At 29.0% G+C, this 20853-nt stretch overlaps 1 protein-coding gene across 2 annotated transcripts in view; it reads right to left on the bottom strand.

Annotated features, from left to right (window-relative positions):
- LOC119600749 (M-phase inducer phosphatase) overlaps positions 1-20853 on the bottom strand; it is a 195777-nt gene that overhangs the window by 95768 nt on the left and 79156 nt on the right. Inside the window, exon 4 of one of the 2 annotated variants that reach the window (XM_037951235.1) lies at positions 15899-15922. The exons of the other annotated variant lie outside the window; for it this stretch is intronic. Coding sequence (XP_037807163.1) covers positions 15899-15922 — 24 coding nt within the window. The remainder of the gene's footprint in view (positions 1-15898; positions 15923-20853) is intronic. 2 annotated transcript variants of the gene reach the window in all.

The following is a 20853-nucleotide window of genomic DNA, read 5'->3' on the forward strand; positions in this document are numbered from 1 at the left end:
TGTTCACAAACGTGGTAAGCTCAAAATGCATTGTAAATAGTGAGCTTACCACGTTTGTGAGCATTTAGACAACGGATGTGCATAAAGTTTAGATTGCGACAACGTTGTTGTTGTATGTATGCATATACTTGACAACGGATGTTATTGGAAAATGTGGTGTCAATTTGGTATCAGGCCTGTATATTTATTTTTTCCTCTGTGTAGTTGACAAAAAATTAATAAAGAAAATATAGTCAATACTCATACCGATACATTTAAAATCTCTGTAAAACCCTTTTTAAGACTTTTGGCTCCCTTTAAACTTTAATTTTATATTTCAAATTTTTTTTAGACCACTATTATTTTCTGATAAACTGTAGCTAAAAAACAGAGAAATCTAGAAATTAGAATCTAGTTCAATAGAAATGGTGTAAGAAAACAACAACAAAATAACAGTAACAAAGGATAAAATGAGTTAATAAGTAAATGAATATGTGTAACACATGTTAGTTTTAACTAAATCTTTTGCACAGCAACAATTGCTGCTCATTGACTGGACATAGAGCAAATGATGTACGTGTCGGTAGCTGGGAAAGGATATTGAAATGAAATCTAGTGTACGTGCTCAGTAAGCAGGACATTCGTTTTGAATGTTGGAATATTTGTATTTAGAATTAAAAAAAAAAAAATAAATAAAATAATGTTTATATTTTATATTTCCATTAAAGTCATAGAGAGAAAAAAAGTAAACAGAGTTATTTTTGGGCGGGATGTATGGCAGTCACGTTTTATTATTTATTTTTTTGGTTTATTGTATTTCAAGAGTTTTGGCGGGAATTTCATATACAAGGTTATTTGAAAACAAATCAAAAACAATATTGAAACAAAAAATCAATCTCTATGGACAAGACTAAAATAAACATGTTAAAATAAACAAATTGTAAACGGACAGGAAATGACATTGAAATCTCTTTTAAATCAAATTCCATTTGGAACAACTATGCAAATGTTTTTGAACCATAAATTTGATGATAAACTTAATGACCTTATTTTCACAAGCGATTATGCAACAAAATCAAGGTTGCTCTTAACACCAACACACATACACACACGCAATTGATTATTGCAACACAAATAAACAGCCAGCGACCACCTTGTTTTTAAACAGTAATAAAGGATTTAAAGGATTTAAATTGTAGTGATTTCTTTAACTCTTTAATTTCAGTTCACACCTCTATAAAATTTTATGTTTTTATAGATGTTTAACCTTAACCTTCCGCTAAAAACAATGTGCAAGTGTATTGCATGAATAAATCAATGAAGAAATGAATGAATTGCCAGAGATTGTAAATACTTGTGTCCGGGTATGTGTTCAATTTAGACCGTTTGGGTATTTTTAAAACCTGCCGCGTCATTCATTGCGGATTTTTGGTAAAATTTTTCTCAGCACTTGCATTGAACCGTATATTAAGCAACCAAACATGATTAAGGTGATATTTTCTTTAGTTTGTCACCTGAGGTGTCATACAAATTTGTTTGTAACATATATCATGCGTGAATGAATGAATGACTGGAATGTCTACATACAAGTGAATGGGTGAAATGAATTAATGAATGGCAATTTTATTAAGCATTACAAATTTTATTTAAACAATATTTTCATTGAGAAAATCCCGGCATAAAATTTTCTAATACTTTCTGTAGATGAAATGAGTTGTTTGCAATTTTTTTTTTTTAAAGAAATAATTCTTTCTTTCTGTTTTCGGTATAATAAAGTCTTTTGGGACGTGCTTGACAATTTCTTGGAAATTAAAAATGTTTGACAACAAGATGCATTTTTTCGAGTATAATTTATGATTTTGCTAATTTGAAAACTCACATCCGTTGTATGTTTATTTTGGCAGTGAGCGTGTGAAATTACTTTTATTTAGTTTTAAATTTCTAGAATAATCATCAATTTATACACTAAAAGATTTAGATTTCTTATAGACGATAAGGAAGTTTATGTATGGATCACGCGTTCTAAATTTTCATAAAATCCCCAAATTGATGTTTTGTAAACTTTCATCCCATGTTGCAAAATTTTAGTATTTATGCATGTGGGTGGTTCACTCCCCCTATTGGCGGTTCGCATATGTTTGTTTTAAAAATTATAGTTATAGTATACTGTATAGTACTGATAGTACAATACACAGTCCAATACATAAAAACTCTGATTGTAATATTCTCCCAGAGTTAATTATTTTTCTCATTTCTGATGTACCACGCCTACTTCTAATAGTTCGCCCATTTTTCCCAAATGTTAATAAGGACGGCAAAGGGAACAAAATTTGAGAATTCTATAAGTTATAGTTCCATAGATATAATAATTCTACATATTTAAAATATATGGAAGGTGCCACGCTTACTTTTGCTAGTCCGCCCATTTTTCCCCAAGCGTTTGTGTAAATATCAAAGTTGCTTGGGTAACATTTAAGAACTCTTTTAATATCAATTTTGTATGTAGGCATGGCACCTCGCCCACTTGAATATTCAGAACAAAAAGTGTCCCACGAGATATACTTCAACAACTTCCGAATATTCCAATAAAGTTTATATACAGAAAGTGTGTAATAAAAGGTTCCTTTCAGTATATTGTCCCACGAGATATACTTCAACAACTTCCGAATATTCCAACAAAGTTTATATACAGAAAGTGTGTAATAAAAGGTTCCTTTCAGTATATTGTATTTTGACACACTTATAATACAGTGGTAGACATTCGTTTGTACGCAATATATTTTTTTAACTTTTGAAAGAAAGTAAATAGTGTTTTAAGAAAAAAGGTTTGCGAAATAGTTTGATACTATCTTCGTTACAAAATTATAATATAAAATTGTAATATTATTTGCTCTATTAGCAATTCCAGAGAAAAAATCAAATTTGTCTGAGACATTCGTTTGTACGCACTTTACATAATTTATAATAACCATACAAATGATTTGTACATTTCTCTTTTTCTTATCATAACATTTAGTAGGACCTCCATAATTGTTACTGACATAATAGATTTCATTAGATTTTGGATAGGTCAATTTTTAAAGCGCTTCAAAAAGAATTTCCGAAGGTCATGCTTAAAAATTTTTTATGTTATTTAAATGCTAAAAAAGTATGTTTTTTTGTTTATAAATCTTTTCAGCTATGATTTTAAGAATGGTTTTGATTGGTTGTGTCTTAAAATTCCTCCTGGTTAAGGAAGAGAATTAAAATATTTGTCGGAAAATCAATCCAAACCCTTGTCAAATACCCATTTTTGGATAGAAATTGTATCTCAAGTCGCAATTTTTCATTATTTTTTCTGCTAAACAGTCTTCTAATGAATCAAAGAATATTACAAATCTAATTTTGGGTGAAAAAATTCCGATGGAAATCTGAAATTTGTATAAGAAACATGTCTAATTCACCCCAATTTCCCAATCGAAATGTAATTTGTACTTCTAGCAGCGTTTTGGTTCATTTCGCATAATACGTTAATGTAACGACTTAGATAATATAAGTTTAACTTATTTTCACTTGAAAATGTTAACTTTTAGAAATTATTCATATCCGATATCGGGCCGTATGGAGAGTGCAGTTTTCTCTCCTTATGAATCTTAATAAATCTTGGTTTACAAACAATTCTTAACACAGTAATGACTAAATCAAGGATAAAGGAATGATAATAGATCTTTTATTGCAAGGAGTACAATTTTTTGTCTTTATTTCATTAAGAAAATAGGGATTTTGTGTCATAATTTTTGGTTTTTTTGTAACATTACTCTTGTAAAATCGAATAAGGAAGCCATTTCTTAACAGTTTTTCATAGTTTTATGCTATTTTTAATACAGCATGAGTATCTATTACGAAATATTAAAAAATCTTGTTCAAAATAATTCAAAATTTTGACATTTTGATAAAATATTTCCTAATTTAGCTTCGACAGCGATCAAATCGCAATTTCTACAAATAATATATCTTTATAAAGATTTTTATAATTCGTATGGCTATAAAATATATTAATTTTATATCTAAACCCCCAATACTCGCTCAAAAGAATTCAATTATTCTCGTAAAAGTAATAATTACATGACTGCGTACAAACGAATGTCTCAACGAAAATAAATTTTTTGTCTGATATTTTTATTAGAGAAAAATATTTTATAATATTTTTCTATTATTTAATAACTATGATGTATTCAATCCAGTTTCTAAAAAAAGTTTTACAATAAACCCAAAAATGGCTTTAAAAATCAAAGAAAACATGTTGCGTACAAACGATTGTCTATCACTGTATGTACCACGCTCTTTTAGATTTTAAGCTCATCGATACTGTAGCTCATTCTAGTCATATTCTAAATTTTAGATTTCTAAGTGCTTTCTGAGTCGAGTTAAACAGACTTGCGCGCTAGATTAGGCATTCGGTCCACTGGTATCAAAAATTATCGCCGGAAGGCAAGAAAATAACCGGACATTCTGTGTTACAGAAAATTACTCAGAAATATTTCGACCTTGATAAGAATTGGCTAAGACTTACTAACTGGGTACTTTATAATTGAATCCACGAAAGAACCTAGAGGCTATGTACAGCAAAATTACTTCAAAAACCTTTCAGACGAAGAATAATTCCAAAAATCGTGCGAATTAGGGAATTTTTGAAATTTGTAAAAGTGCAAAAAAGTTATACTTTAATTTCTAATTCCTGTCGAATATTTTAAAGAAACCTCGTCTGATTGTGTAACATTTCATGCAGGCGTTAATGGACTAATTTCATTAACTCAATAACCAATTTCATCAATGAATGAGTGGATTCGTAAAACAAATTCATAATATTAATGAAACATTCTCCATTAATGTAATGAAGGGCTATTATAATACTTAAATAATGAACAATTTCATTGATAACATAATGATATTCATAACTGGAATGTAGATTTTTCTCTTAGTGTAGTAAAAGCTAGTTACTTTGAAAGGAAAATGTATGTTACATCAGATCAGGGTCTTCGGTGGGAATTGAATCCACGACCTCCAGGCACGTGTAATAGTAGATCAGTTGGTCAGTGGATCAGTTTTGTTTTGTCTGATTTGGTTTGTACATATGTTGCCTTACAATTCAAAAATTAAAATTCTGGGAAAAAAGTTATTAATTGGAATTAAAATTATACCAAATTAATATTTAAACAATAGATTTCTTTGAATTATATTATTTTAACCCTGCAGCAATTATTTGAAGGTTAAAATTAATCCGCTCTAAAAGTACTTTTTACACTTAAATTCTGTTAAATTTTTTTCTGTTAAAAGTGATAAAATACTTTGGTTTTATTCTATTTAATCTGCTCTGCAACACCTCACCAAAAAGAAACTGCTCATAAATTAAAGGCTTCATTCAGCAAGGGCAACAACAGCAAAAAGGGTAAACAAAACTATAGTTTTGTTAGAAGATACGAAATAAATTGAAGAAAAAAAAAAAACTCTTGAAAATTAAAAAATTTATTTATGCATCATAAAAAACAGATCGTAAAATATTTATCTTTGCTCTTAAAAATAATAAAACAACAATAGCAGACAAGAATTATTTATTTATTTCTTCTTTTTGCTGTTGGGTCCCAAAAGAAGATGCAACATTAAAAAAAATCATGTAATTTTCAGTTAATCGTTAAGGAGTGTTTTGTTGCACTTAGGAATACAACAATAACAAAAACCAACCATTATTCCTTAAATATTCATCATTTCAATTGTTCCTTTAAATGTTTATTATGCAACAATTTAAGGTTAGAGATATAAAATTTATGGTTTTAGTAAATTTCTTTTCTTTTTATTATTATTTCTAAAAGTAATTAAAAAAAAAGACGCGATATTTTGTGGATAAATTAAGGCAAAGTTGTTAAGGGAATAAAAGGGATGTTCTGCTTGATAAAACACAAAAAAAACGTAACAAGGATTTAGTAGAAAAGATTTAGAGAATGTAACAATAAAAATAAGTGAAATAATTTTCAAAGGATTTTTACATAAAAAGAACATGTATGGAAGTGTTTTAAGTACTAAAATAAACATTAATAGAATGATAAAAAAGTTTTTGCGTTTTTAAAAAAGTCAGAAAACAATTGAATATGAAAAGCGTTTTTCTTGGTTTCTGGCACCATTATTAAGTCAAGTCTTTAGAGAATTTAGTATTTTTTTCACTTTAATCGCAAGAGAGTTTATTTTGAAATATTTCATTATTTGTGTAGGTGTTTTTTTTTCTTTCATATAATTGTTTTTATAAGGCTGTGAAAATTTTCATTTAATAACATTTTATGCGCCACTCCTCTTCAAATCAACCAAAGCAAATCCTCGAATGTGAAATTACTTTGATGACTCTCTAATTATGAATTCCAAGGAATTCATTAACAGGGAATTGTTATTTTTGACTACTGTGATTGATAAATTATTAGATAATGACTTGAATTAATGATGTGGCGCATTTTTTGTTGTTGTTGTTGCGTAAACACTTGTTACGTTTCTCTTCAGCATTCCAATGGCGTATGAGTATGCGCAGGATATTAAAAAAAAAAACTGAGGTTCACACAAACAATGACCCATAAACTTAGGAAAAGAATAAAGAAAAGTAATGAAATATCAAAAGCCAGTAAAGTGGTTGTATCTTTTATAATTTCAAGTAGACATTGTATAGAAAATGTAAACGTTTCTTTACAATTTTATAATTCTAAAATCAATCCTTTTGTTCACACACATACGAAAACCCTAATAAAAAGATACGAAGAAATCAAATTTATTTAAAAAGAAAGAGAATCATAAAAAATCCCTAAAGACTAAAAAAAGGAACCCAGTCTTGCCCCAGTGATTTAGTTTGATTAGTAGGCAACACCGACACACACTTGTGATAAATATTATTCATTCATTTACACTTCACAAACAGGTTTCGTTTTCTCATTTATAAAACCAATACGACTGTGAGAAATTGAGCAACCGAACTCAATAATAAAAAAACCCTTTTTTGTTTTATTTCTCTACAATTTAATTATAATAAAAATAATATAAAACACACATTCTCACATACACAAAATCAAATCAAGCCACAACAACAACTCAAGAGGAATACTATAGGGAAAAATCATGTGTAACAATCAATCTAGGATCTGTTTACTGTATTTGTTGTTGTTCGCTGTTGTAGCTCCTTAACAAGTGGTTTCTTGGTATAATTTTCCAGTTATTGCACCGTATAACGTTGAAGGAGATATATTTTTTTTGTTCTCTTTTTTTATGGTGTAGTTTATTTGAAAAATATTCGAAATTCTTTTTAAGATTTTTTTTTTATATTTTAAAACCTGTTTAATTTTTAAGTATTGAAGATTTTTTTCTTTATTATGTAACAAAAACAATAACAAAGACAATATAACTCATGCTCATTATTAAATTAAATTCTTGCATTAACAAAATACCTATCTGGGATGAGAAATTTTATTCAAAGAAAGGTACTTTTTGGTAGCAATCAAACGTAAATTGGTACTATATAATTTTTGTCGTAGTTTTTTTTATAGTTTTGGGTTTCTTAATCCGTTTTTAATAATACAGGCAAATCCCGGTATAAGGATAACAAAACAGCAAAATTTTTTATACAGCGAAAAAATACCTAAAAAATCCAGCTTTTGACTTTATATTGATATTGTTAATGTCAACAAGTAGGAAAGTATAGTCGGGCATGGCCGACCATATGATACCCTACACCACTGAGTATGTTAAATATTTAATAACAACGCATTTAAGTTGTTTACCTTAATTCCGAAATATTTTAACAATTTGTTGAAAAAAGTGATTTTCTTAAAGAGGGGTTAATTAGGGACAAGGGTAAATATGGGCCTAACGTTATACATTTTGATACATGGCTTTACGTTTACATTAGAGTTATGTATGCTGGATTTCATTGCGATACTAATGTTTATTAGTGAATTATTGACCTTCAAGTCATTTTCTGAAGGGAATTTTGTATGGGGGCTAGGGTCAAATAAAGTTCGACAATTATGAAAATTGGTAGTATTATTAAGACGTATATAGAACTAAGTTTTGCCGATTTTTGTAGAGATACTACAATATTTAACATAATTATGAACTCAAAAGCCCTTTTCGGGGGGTAGGGTTGTATGGGGGCTAGGTGAAATAATGGACCGATTTCAAACATGGTCCAAATTTCATCAAAATATCTTGAAAATTGCGAGCTGTACCTTGCGCACAAGGTTTACATGGTCAGCCAGCCGGACGGACTGACATGGCTTAATCAGTATAATATCCTTCCCACTATGGTGGTGTAAAAAAACGTGATTGAGCAATAAGAATATAATCTAAAAATGAAAGAAGTCGTTCATATTCCTAATTTTAGTTATTCTGCATATCTGACCTATCGAACAAAATGACAAAGGACAAGGATATTCCAACATGGCAGAATTATTCCAGGGTTTAGAAATTATCAGCATGAGACTCATTTATCGATTCTCAAGTTCAGTTTTTTCCTAAAAAGAGTTTAACTTTATCTTTTGAATTTAATTTGGATCTTACAAATAAAATTAAGTTAAGGAAATAGCAGGAAATTTAAGTTGTTAGAAAACAAAAATCCATCAGCAAATTTTTCAAACAGTCTAGATGTTCAAAATGGAAAAACGAGTTCGTTGTTCATAGTTATTTGAAATAAAATTTGAAGTAATAATTTCATACATTAATTTGAATCGTTTTTTGCCCATTAAATAAAGAAATTTACTAGAAAAAATAACGAAAGGAACTGACATTATATCATTGTATAACCTTCCAATGTGTCCAATATACATTGATGACGTGTCCTATAACCGCATTTGACCAGTTCGCCTGTTCGTAAAGACCGGTTCGGCTGTGAGCAACGCCTGATATCTTAATGGAATATCTAGCAACGTTTCCAGAGCCTTGGTTGAAGTAGTACACATGGCACCACTTATACCCAAGCAGCATGTACTCTGATCTCCCTGTAGTAGTTTGATATTACACTTTTTGTCCGAAGCAGGATTATTGAAGCATAAGCTAGAATTGGTCTAATTACACTTTTAAAAAGCCAATTTGTCATAGTAGGACTAAACCCCATTTCATGCCTATTGTTCTCCTACATATCGCATCGGTGCTGGGCGATATGTAATATTTCTTTAAAAAACTTCTAATATTGACTAGGGTTAGAACCACCAATTAACTCCTTATTTGACGATATAGACAATTGGCTACAAACCCTATTCAAAAAATTTATTAATGTTATTTATAACGGCCACTCATTACCAAGTAATGTATGAAATAACTATATCGCTACAATTCTCATTATCAAAATTTGAAAATATTTTAATTGGATGTTTCATTTTAGAAATTTTATTGTTATTGGCCAAATTTTCCTGGAATACCAATCTAACACAGAACATAATATTATGACTGGAAATCCACTCTTAACCCATAAGACGAATGATCATAAGATTAAATCGCAAAGCTTAAAAAATAAATTTCAGTTATCATGCCTATGAATGAATCCATTCTGGGATCTCCTTAACTTATGCACTAGTTTGTTAGTTTGTTTAAAAATAGAACCAAAACCGATGAAATACACCTAGGCCTTCATAGGACCTTTATCTCTGTTAGGAATCGGAAATAGCTTAGGCAGACACTTATGCACAAAATTCTAGCACTGTGGTCCATTTTGGACTGATTAATGCCAGAACAATTTTTAGACCATACGTGTATAAGTAAAAATGTTCAGTGAACATTTATATTGACATTAAACTGTATAATAAGTAAGGCTAATGATAGACAAAGGAAACTATCAACATTGCGACACGTTACAAACGGAATAACAAAATTATCTGTTCCAAGCTAATAATTTGGTACTTTTTCCCAAATTTTATAGCCACATCCCTGACACTCGTTTTTTTAAAGAAATACTAAAACGCTAAAAGAGAATATTTGAATTGGTTTTACTTTTTTAATGTTTTCTGATAATTTTATTTTTGGTAGAGATTAAGAATTTTGTTTTTGTTTGGCAGCTCCGTTGAACTAATTCTCACGGTTCATGTTTTTTATTCGTCGGTAGGCAGGATATTATTTTATCATTTTTGTCTATAGATTACGTTTAAAAGAAGAAGAACTAAGTAATACCTGTTTGTATGTGTATGTTTGTTGTTTAGTAATTTTATACAAATTGAATTTGTTATTTTAATTCAGTTACAACAAATTTTAAGTTAATTGGTGAAAAAAATTATTTTTAATTATAGTGTGTTTGTTCTTTGTTTGATTTGGTTTTTAACAATTTTAACTATCTTATAGGATTCATTTGGTGAGAGAATCTACGAAAATTTAATGATTTGGGAAAATAGACAAATTGTATGTAAAGAAATATAAAATTAATGCGGAACAGTAATTAAATTGTTAAAAATTAAAGGGAAATTTTATTGATAAATATGTTTTAAACATAAAAATCTCACATTTCAGGGAAGATTTATTTGAAAAAAAAAACTAATTCTTAATTGTGTTCTAGTAAGCAGTTAAGCCACTTTGTCATACTATATAAAATCATAATTGTTAGATGAAATGCTCCTATGTACTACTTTTTGATGACTTTTAGCCCCTTAATTAAGTCCCCTATTTTTCAACAACTTAAGTCTTTTATATGCATTGATAATGGTTAACCGGCTTAGTTTGGACTCTATTAGAAATGAATTTAAGAATGGTGTAGACAAATTCCATTTTGGCTGTACCAAATAAATTATATTTATTTACGATAAACTAAATATAACAATAATATTTTTTGTGGATAAATTAAAAAATCGAAATATTTAAGCCCTGCCAGCAATTTTGTAGTCGACTACGAGAAAAATTCACTTCTAGTTTACTTTTACAGACTGACTATAAGCTAAATACAATGTTATGCAGAGCTGTCCCGAAATTTTGTATTTGGCAACGTAAAGAACCAACTTTTAAATACTAACTACAAGCTAACTATAATGTGATGCAGAAGTGCCTCAAACTTATCTGGAGAGAATTAATTGTATTTCAACATGTTTTCTCTTGTTTCTCTATTATTATGATTTTATTTGTTAATTTTAGTAGACTGACTATAAACGAACAAAAATGTAATGCAGAAATGTTCCAAAATTTGGTATTTATTAACGTAAACAACCGACTTTTAGAGACTAGCTACAAGCTAACTATCATATAATGCGGGAGTACCCCAAAATTATCTGGAGAGCACTTTGTTTCGACATGTATTCTCATGTTTCTTTATTATTTGGAATTTTGTTTTACATTTTTGTCATTTTTTTGTATACGTCGTGAAGTAAGAGTCAGTAAATTGGAAAAATTAATTATAAAAGGTTAAATATTTCAAAACTCTGGTGATTAATACTGTAAATATAATACATTAACAGTTAACATTACACATAACATTTTAAAATTTATTTTAGATTTGGATCAATCGGAATCATGGAAAAAATGAACAAATCATTCATAATTTTATGAATACCGGTGTTATTATTAGTTCCCCTGCAGAAAACTGATGTCTATTAATTTTAACGAACTAATATCATAACTTGTATTACAGCGAAACGTAATTTAGATAACTAGTAGTTAAATTTTAAATATATTTAATTAAAATGTAATTAATTAATACAGTAGGGAATACAAAAGAAAGCTATTACTTGACTTTTCTGCAACTAACTTTAAGTTAGTTAATAAAGAGTTACCTTTAAGCTAATTTTTTAGTAACTAACTTTAAGCTAGTTGAAAAGTCATGCATAGTCGGACAATTGACTACTGCGTAGGACATCGCCATGTTAAAATAGTCAGTTGGCTCTATTAAAAATAATCCAAGAATCAAACATAACTAGTTGATGAAAAAGTCGACTTTTAATGCATTTAAAGTTAGTTGAGTTGCTGGCAGGGAGGTGCTAACAATAAATAGCCCTCAAATAACCCCTGAATAAATCGATATGAAATACTTAAATAAACAATTTAATCGTTAAAATATTATTTTTTATTACCACAAAAATGGTAAATGATTTATATACCAAATGAAAACTATTTTTTATATTTTATCATAAAAATCTAAATAAATATTCGGTTTATATGTTAAAGATACAAAATGTAAATAAAACTCTACTAACACAGATAAATAATAAATACTCGTATACATTAAAAAGGAAGGAAATAGAAGAAGATCGTAAAAAGTTGTACAACTGGGTTTTATTTATAAGGTTTCTTAAAAACCAGAACAGACAAGTACCCCCAACATTACAAAATAAGGAAATGCTTTATGAAAGAAACAAAAACTATATGCAAATATTATGTTTAAGTTCAAATATTTATTATTTACATTAATAAGAACTCAAAAAGTTAAGTATAGTTTAGGTTAAATATTACACTCTGGGAAATTTAATTAAAAACACTTAAAAACAGTTTTAAGTTAATCATACAAAAAATTTTAATCTATGAATGTATTGTTTTTGATCCTAAGACGATTCGAAGTTATTTTTAAACAACTTATTTTTATTTTAAATGCAATTTATTTTTCTATAACTTTTTTTCTTTAATTTTATAATTATCGCCTGCAGTGCTTATGATTATTGTGTAAACTACTTAAAAGTAATAAAAAATAGTATTTACTTAAAACAATATCAACAAAATAACACAATCTAAACAAATATTTATTTGTATACAAAAATAAGAGCAGAAATGAGAAGAAGGAATTCGTTTCTAACATTAACAAATACAAAATGTTTGGCTTCAGTCTATGTACTTCTTCCAGACTTTGAAATTTATTTATCTTAAGTAAAGAAACGACTACAAAATATTTAATGCATCTAACTAACAAAACTAACTATGTGGTGTTTGAACTGCTCAAACATGTGGAGGAAGAAAATTTTAACTCCCCTCTCTCTAACACCAGACTTCCAAGGAACGATTTTTGTACTACGTAATAAGTTTTCGGTGAAAGAGTCGAATATATAGAAAATCTCACAGTTTAGTTTCTTCATGTGCCAAAAAAAAAAAAAAAAAAAAAAAAAAACAAAATAAAAATCATTATATTTGTTGCCTTTAATAGAGAACTGAGTAAAATGGAAAGGAGTTTCAATACTTTCTTAAAATTCTCTCCATTTTGCTCTCTTTTTGAAGCAGAACTTTAAATACTTCATTTATTTTTTAAATTTTTGTTTCTTTGGAGGCAATTAATTGTAAAAAAAAAAAATTGAAAGTTTTCACATGACTCCTTTTGTGGAAGCAACGACAATACGTACTATAGACTAGACTAACGACAAGACTATAGGCTAGACTATAGACAATATTATAGACTAGACTATAGACTAGACTATAGACTAGACTATAGACTAGACTATAGACTAGACTATAGACTAGACTATAGACTAGACTATAGACTAGACTATAGACAAGACTATAGACAAGACTATAGACAAGACTATAGACAAGACGATAGACAAGACTATAGACTAGACTATAGACTAGACTATAGACTTGACTATAGACTAGACTATGGACTAGACTATAGACTAGACTATAGACTAGACTATAAACCAGACTATATACTAGACTATAGAATAGTCTATAGTCTAGTTTATAGTCTAGTCTATAGACTAGACTATAGACTAGACTATAGACTAGACTATAGACTAGACTATAGACTAGACTATAGACTAGACTAGACTAGACTATAGACTAGACTATAGACTAGACTATAGACTAGACTATAGACTAGACTATAGACTAGACTATAGACTAGACTATAGACTAGACTATAGACTAGACTATAGACTAGACTATAGACTAGACTATAGACTAGACTATAGACTAGACTATAGACTAGACTATAGACTAGACTATAGACTAGACTATAGACTAGACTATAGACTAGACTATAGACTAGACTATAGACTAGACTAGACTATAGACTAGACTATAGACTATAGACTAGACTATAGAATAGACTATAGACTAGACTATAGACTAGACTATAGACTGGACTATAGACTAGACTATAGACTAGACTATAGACTAGACTATAGACTAGACTATAGACTAGACTATAGACTAGACTATAGACTAGACTATAGACTAGACTATAGACTAGACTATAGACTAGACTTTAGCTAGACTAAGACTAGACTACAGACTAGACTATAAACTAGACTATAAACTAGACTATTGACTAGACTAGACTATAGACTAGACTATAGACCAGACTATAGACTGTCTATAGCCTTTTTATTTAAACGAATGAATTATTTAAATTTTCTGTCAAAAGTCTTTGATTTCGATTTATTAACAAAATGGCAAGAGGAATAAATCTCTTTTCGCCAGAGTCTTCAAGAGTGTTAGTTAGTCTCTACAGTAGTTTGTACTCTTAGTAGTCACTGGTGGTATTCGTGGTAGTAGTAACAGTCTTTAGAGGAGATGTAGTAGAAGTTCAGTCACCTTAATGTTGTTTATTTATTTTATTTGTCTGATCTCGCGGTTTGTTTTCAAATGCGCCTGCGTTGGACTGCCTGAGTGCCTGTTTGAGTTTCTTGAGCTGCATTGCTTTATCTCTCTAAGAATTTATTGAAATTCCAAAGCACTTTTTAGTTTTCTTTAGATATTTTGTATTTGTTTGTAGTATTTTTATTTGTCCATTGTTGTATACCATTTATGGTTGTATGTACACATAAATATTCAAAAAACATTCGTTACAACTGAGAAATATTGGGTGGATTAGAAAGTTATTTCGATTACTATAAAGTATAATCTACAAATCTGACAAATTTTTATAACTTTATGAGGACTAGAAAAAAATGTTACAAATTAGAGAAGAGGAGTTTTCGGACATAATTTTGATTTGTATTTCTTTAAATTTTCAAAAAAATAAATTACTCTAAAGACTTACAAAAGTTTTCGAATTTTATTACGTAAATTAAAAAAGAAATAATGTAAACATCAACCCAATGCAACCGTTTTTAAATAATGTTCAAAATTAAATGGAAGAGGTAAAATTCATGGTATGTGTGTCCTATTGATTATTGAGCCTTAAACCGTGATTTAACATTTTGTTAAGAGAAATGTTTAGAAAAATAACAAATAATGAAACGGAAAAAAGATAAACTGAAAAATAGGAATACAAATAAATATTCTGTTAAAAATTATAATAATAATGAAGTTTTGCTTCTCATCATCTTTATAATGAAAATCAGTATGTCTTTAAAAAAAACCACAAGAGAAGTGTGGCGGCCTCAACATTTTGAAAGCGTTGAATGCGTATACGTACACGTACACAAGTAATAAAGGAGACGAACGAGCTGTGTTGGAGGCAAGTAGGAACGAAGAAAAAAAGTACCTCAACATCCATTAAATTGTATGCGAAGTCAAAAACGTGTGGGCGCGTCTCGTCGATTATGTTTATTTTCCTTAATTTTAGATATTTTTCTTGGTGTTTTTGTTGTAGTTGTTGTTTGTATTTTCTTAACAAGAATAAGTTGGCTCGGCGTTGTTCAGTGTTAAAACGAATCAGTATAATAAAGGCTGTCTTTCACAATTATTATTATTGGTAACGCTGTCAATTGATTTGTTACGCAAATAATCGTATTAATATTTTTGTTTTAACTAGAAATCATCAACATAAAAATGAAGGCAGCAATGTTATCGTATGGCTGGGTAACTTTACTATATGAAGGAACCTAAATATTATTTAATACAAATATCAAAAATATGGAAAAGTAATTTGGACCCAACAAGGAAACCCAATCTTAGTGGTGACATACAAAAGCATGGTTGAAATAAGGGTTTTATGGATAAAAGATTGCGAATGGTTCAAACAAAACAGTTGTTAATGGTTATTTACGCGAAAAGATTTATTTCGACTTACCTCGACTCCAAACATGTTAAAGATCTGAAACAGAAAATAGTTAATTAAAAATAATAAGACTGTTTTAAATATTTACAAATGATTCCACTAAAATTTGATAGTCAAAACGTTTTTAAAAAAGTTTGTAAATTATTCGGAGTTATCTATAAATAAAACTTTTAACAAATATTCAAAAAAAGGTCCAACATATTTAATAAATTAAAATTAAGTAAAATTTTGTTCTGAAATTTGGTTACCAAATCACATCTATCTATTTATCTATCTATATATCTATCTATCTATCTATCTATCTATCTATCTATCTATCTATCTATCTATCCTATCTATCTATCTATCTATCTATCTATCTATCTATCTATCTATCTATCTATCTATCTATCTATCTATCTATCTATCTATCTATCTATCTATCTATCTATCTATCTATCTATCTATCTATCTATCTATCTATCTATCTATCTATCTATCTATCTATCTATCTATCTATCTATCTATCTATCTATCTATCTATCTATCTATCTATCTATCTATCTATCTATCTATCTATCTATCTATCTATCTATCTATCTATCTATCTATCTATCTATCTATCTATCTATCTATCTATCTATCTATCTATCTATCTATCTATCTATCTATCTATCTATCTATCTATCTATCTATCTATCTATCTATCTATCTATCTATCTATCTATCTATCTATCTATCTATCTATCTATCTATCTATCTATCTATCTATCTATCTATCTATCTATCTATCTATCTATCTATCTATCTATCTATCTATCTATCTATCTATCTATCTATCTATCTATCTATCTATCTATCTATCTATCTATCTATCTATCTATCTATCTATCTATCTATCTATCTATCTATCTATCTATCTATCTATCTATCTATCTATCTATCTATCTATCTATCTATCTATCTATCTATCTATCTATCTATCTATCTATCTATCTATCTATCTATCTATCTATCTATCTATCTATCTATCTATCTATCTATCTATCTATCTATCTATCTATCTATCTATCTATCTATCTATCTATCTATCTATCTATCTATTATCTATCTATCTATCTATCTATCTATCTATCTATCTATCTATCTATCTATCTATCTATCTATCTATCTATCTATCTATCTATCTATCTATCTATCTATCTATCTATCTATCTATCTATCTATCTATCTATCTATCTATCTATCTATCTATCTATCTATCTATCTATCTATCTATCTATCTATCTATCTATCTATCTATCTATCTATCTATCTATCTATCTATCTATCTATTCTATCTATCTATCTATCTATCTATCTATCTATCTATCTATCTATCTATCTATCTATCTATCTATCTATCTATCTATCTATCTATCTATCTATCTATCTTCTATCTATCTATCTATCTATCTATCTATCTATCTATCTATCTATCTATCTATCTATCTATCTATCTATCTATCTATCTATCTATCTATCTATCTATCTATCTATCTATCTATCTATCTATCTATCTATCTATCTATCTATCTATCTATCTATCTATCTATCTATCGTGTATTTTTAGACTAACAGAGTTATTTTTCCGGATGACATCCTTTATAAGTTTTGGTTTTGTAACTGTTGGCTTTAATATTTGCAAAGAGGCGACAAATTGCCAAATTATTAGATAATACTGGTAGACTTGTTGACCATTCTATATGTGGTGCTTTCAAAAGTATGCAACGCCCCAAAGCTATTAAAGCTATAAAGAAATTCTCTACGAAAGCAAGAGTTTTTTTTAATGAAAAAAATGTTACGAGTCCATGCTTACACATTTCGACAAGCAATGGAAGTGATTTTTAATGTGATGGTATTTTGAGAATACACTTATGATGGGGAATCGTGAACCATTCCGAAGTTTTGCAGTAAGTTAAGAAGCCATTCTATATCATATTTAAAAACGAACCACTGAACAAAATCTAGCTGAATGGTTAAAAACTAATTTCAATGCAATCAATATTTTTGTAGTTTATATCTGAATCCATGAGATTTCCATGAGAATATTTTAAATTTTTTTAAGAAAATAATCCAGCTAAAATTATTGGCAATATAATTTTATTAAAAAATTTCTCACCCTAAATCTTCGGACATGATCCGATTAAATATGTCCATAATATTTATTTATATGACATTTTTATTAGGGTTGTGTAAAAAAAACAAAACATTTTGATTTTGTCCCCTTAAAAATCTTGTTTTTTATTGTTTTACCATTACCAGTCTTACATGTGACTGCACTTGTTTTCTCTATTTCAACCAAATCTATGTTTCCTTCCTTCCGTTTATGACTTTAATCGGTTTATAAAATAATTCACATTATTTGGGAATCGAATTCAATACAATAGTATTTCTTGGTGGCTCAATAAAAATAATTTTCTATAATTTTGAGCAAAAACACAATTTTATAAGCGATTTTATAAAAAAAAAGGGTTTCCTTTGTTTGGAAAAAGAAAAATTCTGTTTGTTGTTGTATAAGTCAAAGACCTGTAGAAATTATAAAATTTCAATTGAAAATCTAAAGAAAATATGAAAGAAAAAAAAGAACAAGTTGACTTAACAAGTTTTTCTTTGTGGGAAGAAAAACTGGTCTTAAGACTGTACTTTTGTTTATTTAATATTCTCTTTGTTGTTGTTTTTGTAACGGCCATCCTTCTCAACGAAAAGTCAATGGAAAATTGTGTATTGGTTGGATGGAGCCTGCTGGGTTCTTCATTTATTTTTTTCTCTACAAACTACAACAAGTTCTATCACTAAATCTAAGAATATGTCTAAGAACAACAACGACAAAAGAACTGAAAAAGGGGGAAAAGGCCAAAACAAGTCAGAGCCAAGAAATTGTAAACAAAACAACAAAATCTTGTGTTGGTGTTGGTAAAACGACACAAACAATAAAGCCTTCTCAACGTAAAAAAGAGAAATAAATAAAAATAACAATCATGATTGAATTTTTTTCTTAATATTGTAAATAGATTTTTACATGACTTTGAGCCAACTGAAACAGACAGACCGACAAACCCAGAGCGACAGTCAGTCAAACAGTCAATCCTTTATTATAGTGTTCGATGAAGTTTGGATCCCTTTGAAATAGACGGCAGAGCAAAGAGGAGACATAGAAAGAGAGAGAGCTAAAAATATTACGTTACGAGTATAAAGAGTATTGAATGGTTTATTACACGTGTGTAAATAAATCTCCATTATTTGTCTATGTGCTGTGGCTCTAGGAAGGCTTAAAAAAGGGCAACAAATAAAACTACTACAATGTCTAAAAAGGGTTTACAACAAACATAAATAATGAGCATTGTATTTGTTGTTGTCAATCACCTGTATTATTGTAACCCCAACAAAAACAACAATTTAAGCCGAGATTGATTTGCTGGTTTTGTAAACAAAAACCAAAGCAAAAGAAGACATGAATAAGAAGTTAAAAGCGAAAATATAAAAAAAACTCATAAAAAATTAGGGAAATGTTGTAACAAAAGGAATCATCATGATTGTAAATAAATAAAATGCACAGAGCAAAAAGGATTGAGAATCGTAAACATTCTTGTGATAAGCAATTTTTTAACATTAAATTCCTCTTACTGGTTGTTTGTCTGGAATATGTTTAAAGTTTAGATTAATGACATTTTTAGAATTATAATAAAATAAATAGAGAAAAATAAATTAAATAAATGCATAAATATTGTAGCGCATTTATATTCCTATTCCATTCATAAAACAATCCATCCATCTATCCAACTAACCAACATCAGTTACCATTCCCCGTTCCTACATAAACACAAGCTCATTATCTATCCTTTTGCGTTTGATTTTGGTATTGAACAACAAAGTCTACTTCTTTCTGCCTCTATCTCTTTTTCTGTGTTCCCTGCTTGCTATCTTTTCATACTTTTGGTTGATTGCTAAAACGCAATTTGAATTCATAATTGAATTTCTTATGACACACAGACTTTTCGTCACTCAGTCAGATAGTTAGTCGTACATTAAGAATGAATTAAACAGTTTTGTTGTGATTGAATGTAGCTGGTGTTAAATTACCAGGGATCAGACTTAAACGAATAATACTTTCGATTAAATTCATAAAAATACTATAAGAAATACCTATGTGGTTATCAACCGATTTACAGTAGCGATCAAATTTATCATACATTTATGTGTATCCACTGGATTAGAAGATTGTTTGGTATAGAATTACTGGTGTTCTAAAACTGTAACTTAATTTACAGGTCTTAAATCCTAAAGAAAATAGGTTAGGTTAAAATCCATAGAAATAGGCCCAGGTCAATATCGGCCCCTCATTAACTTTGTACATTTTGGTAAAATGTCCTGTATAAAGGACAGATGTTTTGAAATTTGGATAACTTCCATAGAATTTTCCAATCAGTGTTCCTCCTGAGGGAAGTATCTGGTATATTATGATGATAATATCAGCGAAAGCGTGGTAAATACGTAGAAATTGTTCCAGCGTTTTACTTTGCAAACTCTTCATTCGTACAATTTGGTGCAATTTTGCCCGTACTACGGTCCTCGACATACTGTACTGTGGACACACAGAATATATTCAATCATACTAACCTCAAACCCATTTGGGCCAGCCCATATTGACATCTCATGTATATATTCATCGGCTGTATGGAATTCTCTTGATTTCGAATTCACATTTCGTTCTATAAATAGAAAGTAATATATATGTTTACTATACCCACCATCAAAAAGGATATGCCCCACATCTTTGATTGATTTTGTTATTCCGTTTGTAACACATCGAAATATTGGCCATAGACCCACAAAATATTCTGGGTTCTTATTAAATTCTAAGACGAAAGCACGATAGAGTCCGAACGGAATGAGCTAGGGGGTTGAGATATTCTCCATAGGTAAGGTTTGTTTGGTATTGAAAACGG

Source organism: Lucilia sericata, unplaced genomic scaffold (genome assembly GCF_015586225.1).
Source record: "Lucilia sericata isolate MDLA Ls3-8-SP2 unplaced genomic scaffold, ASM1558622v1 Contig000005F_arrow, whole genome shotgun sequence".
In the NCBI taxonomy this organism is placed as follows: domain Eukaryota; kingdom Metazoa; phylum Arthropoda; class Insecta; order Diptera; family Calliphoridae; genus Lucilia; species Lucilia sericata.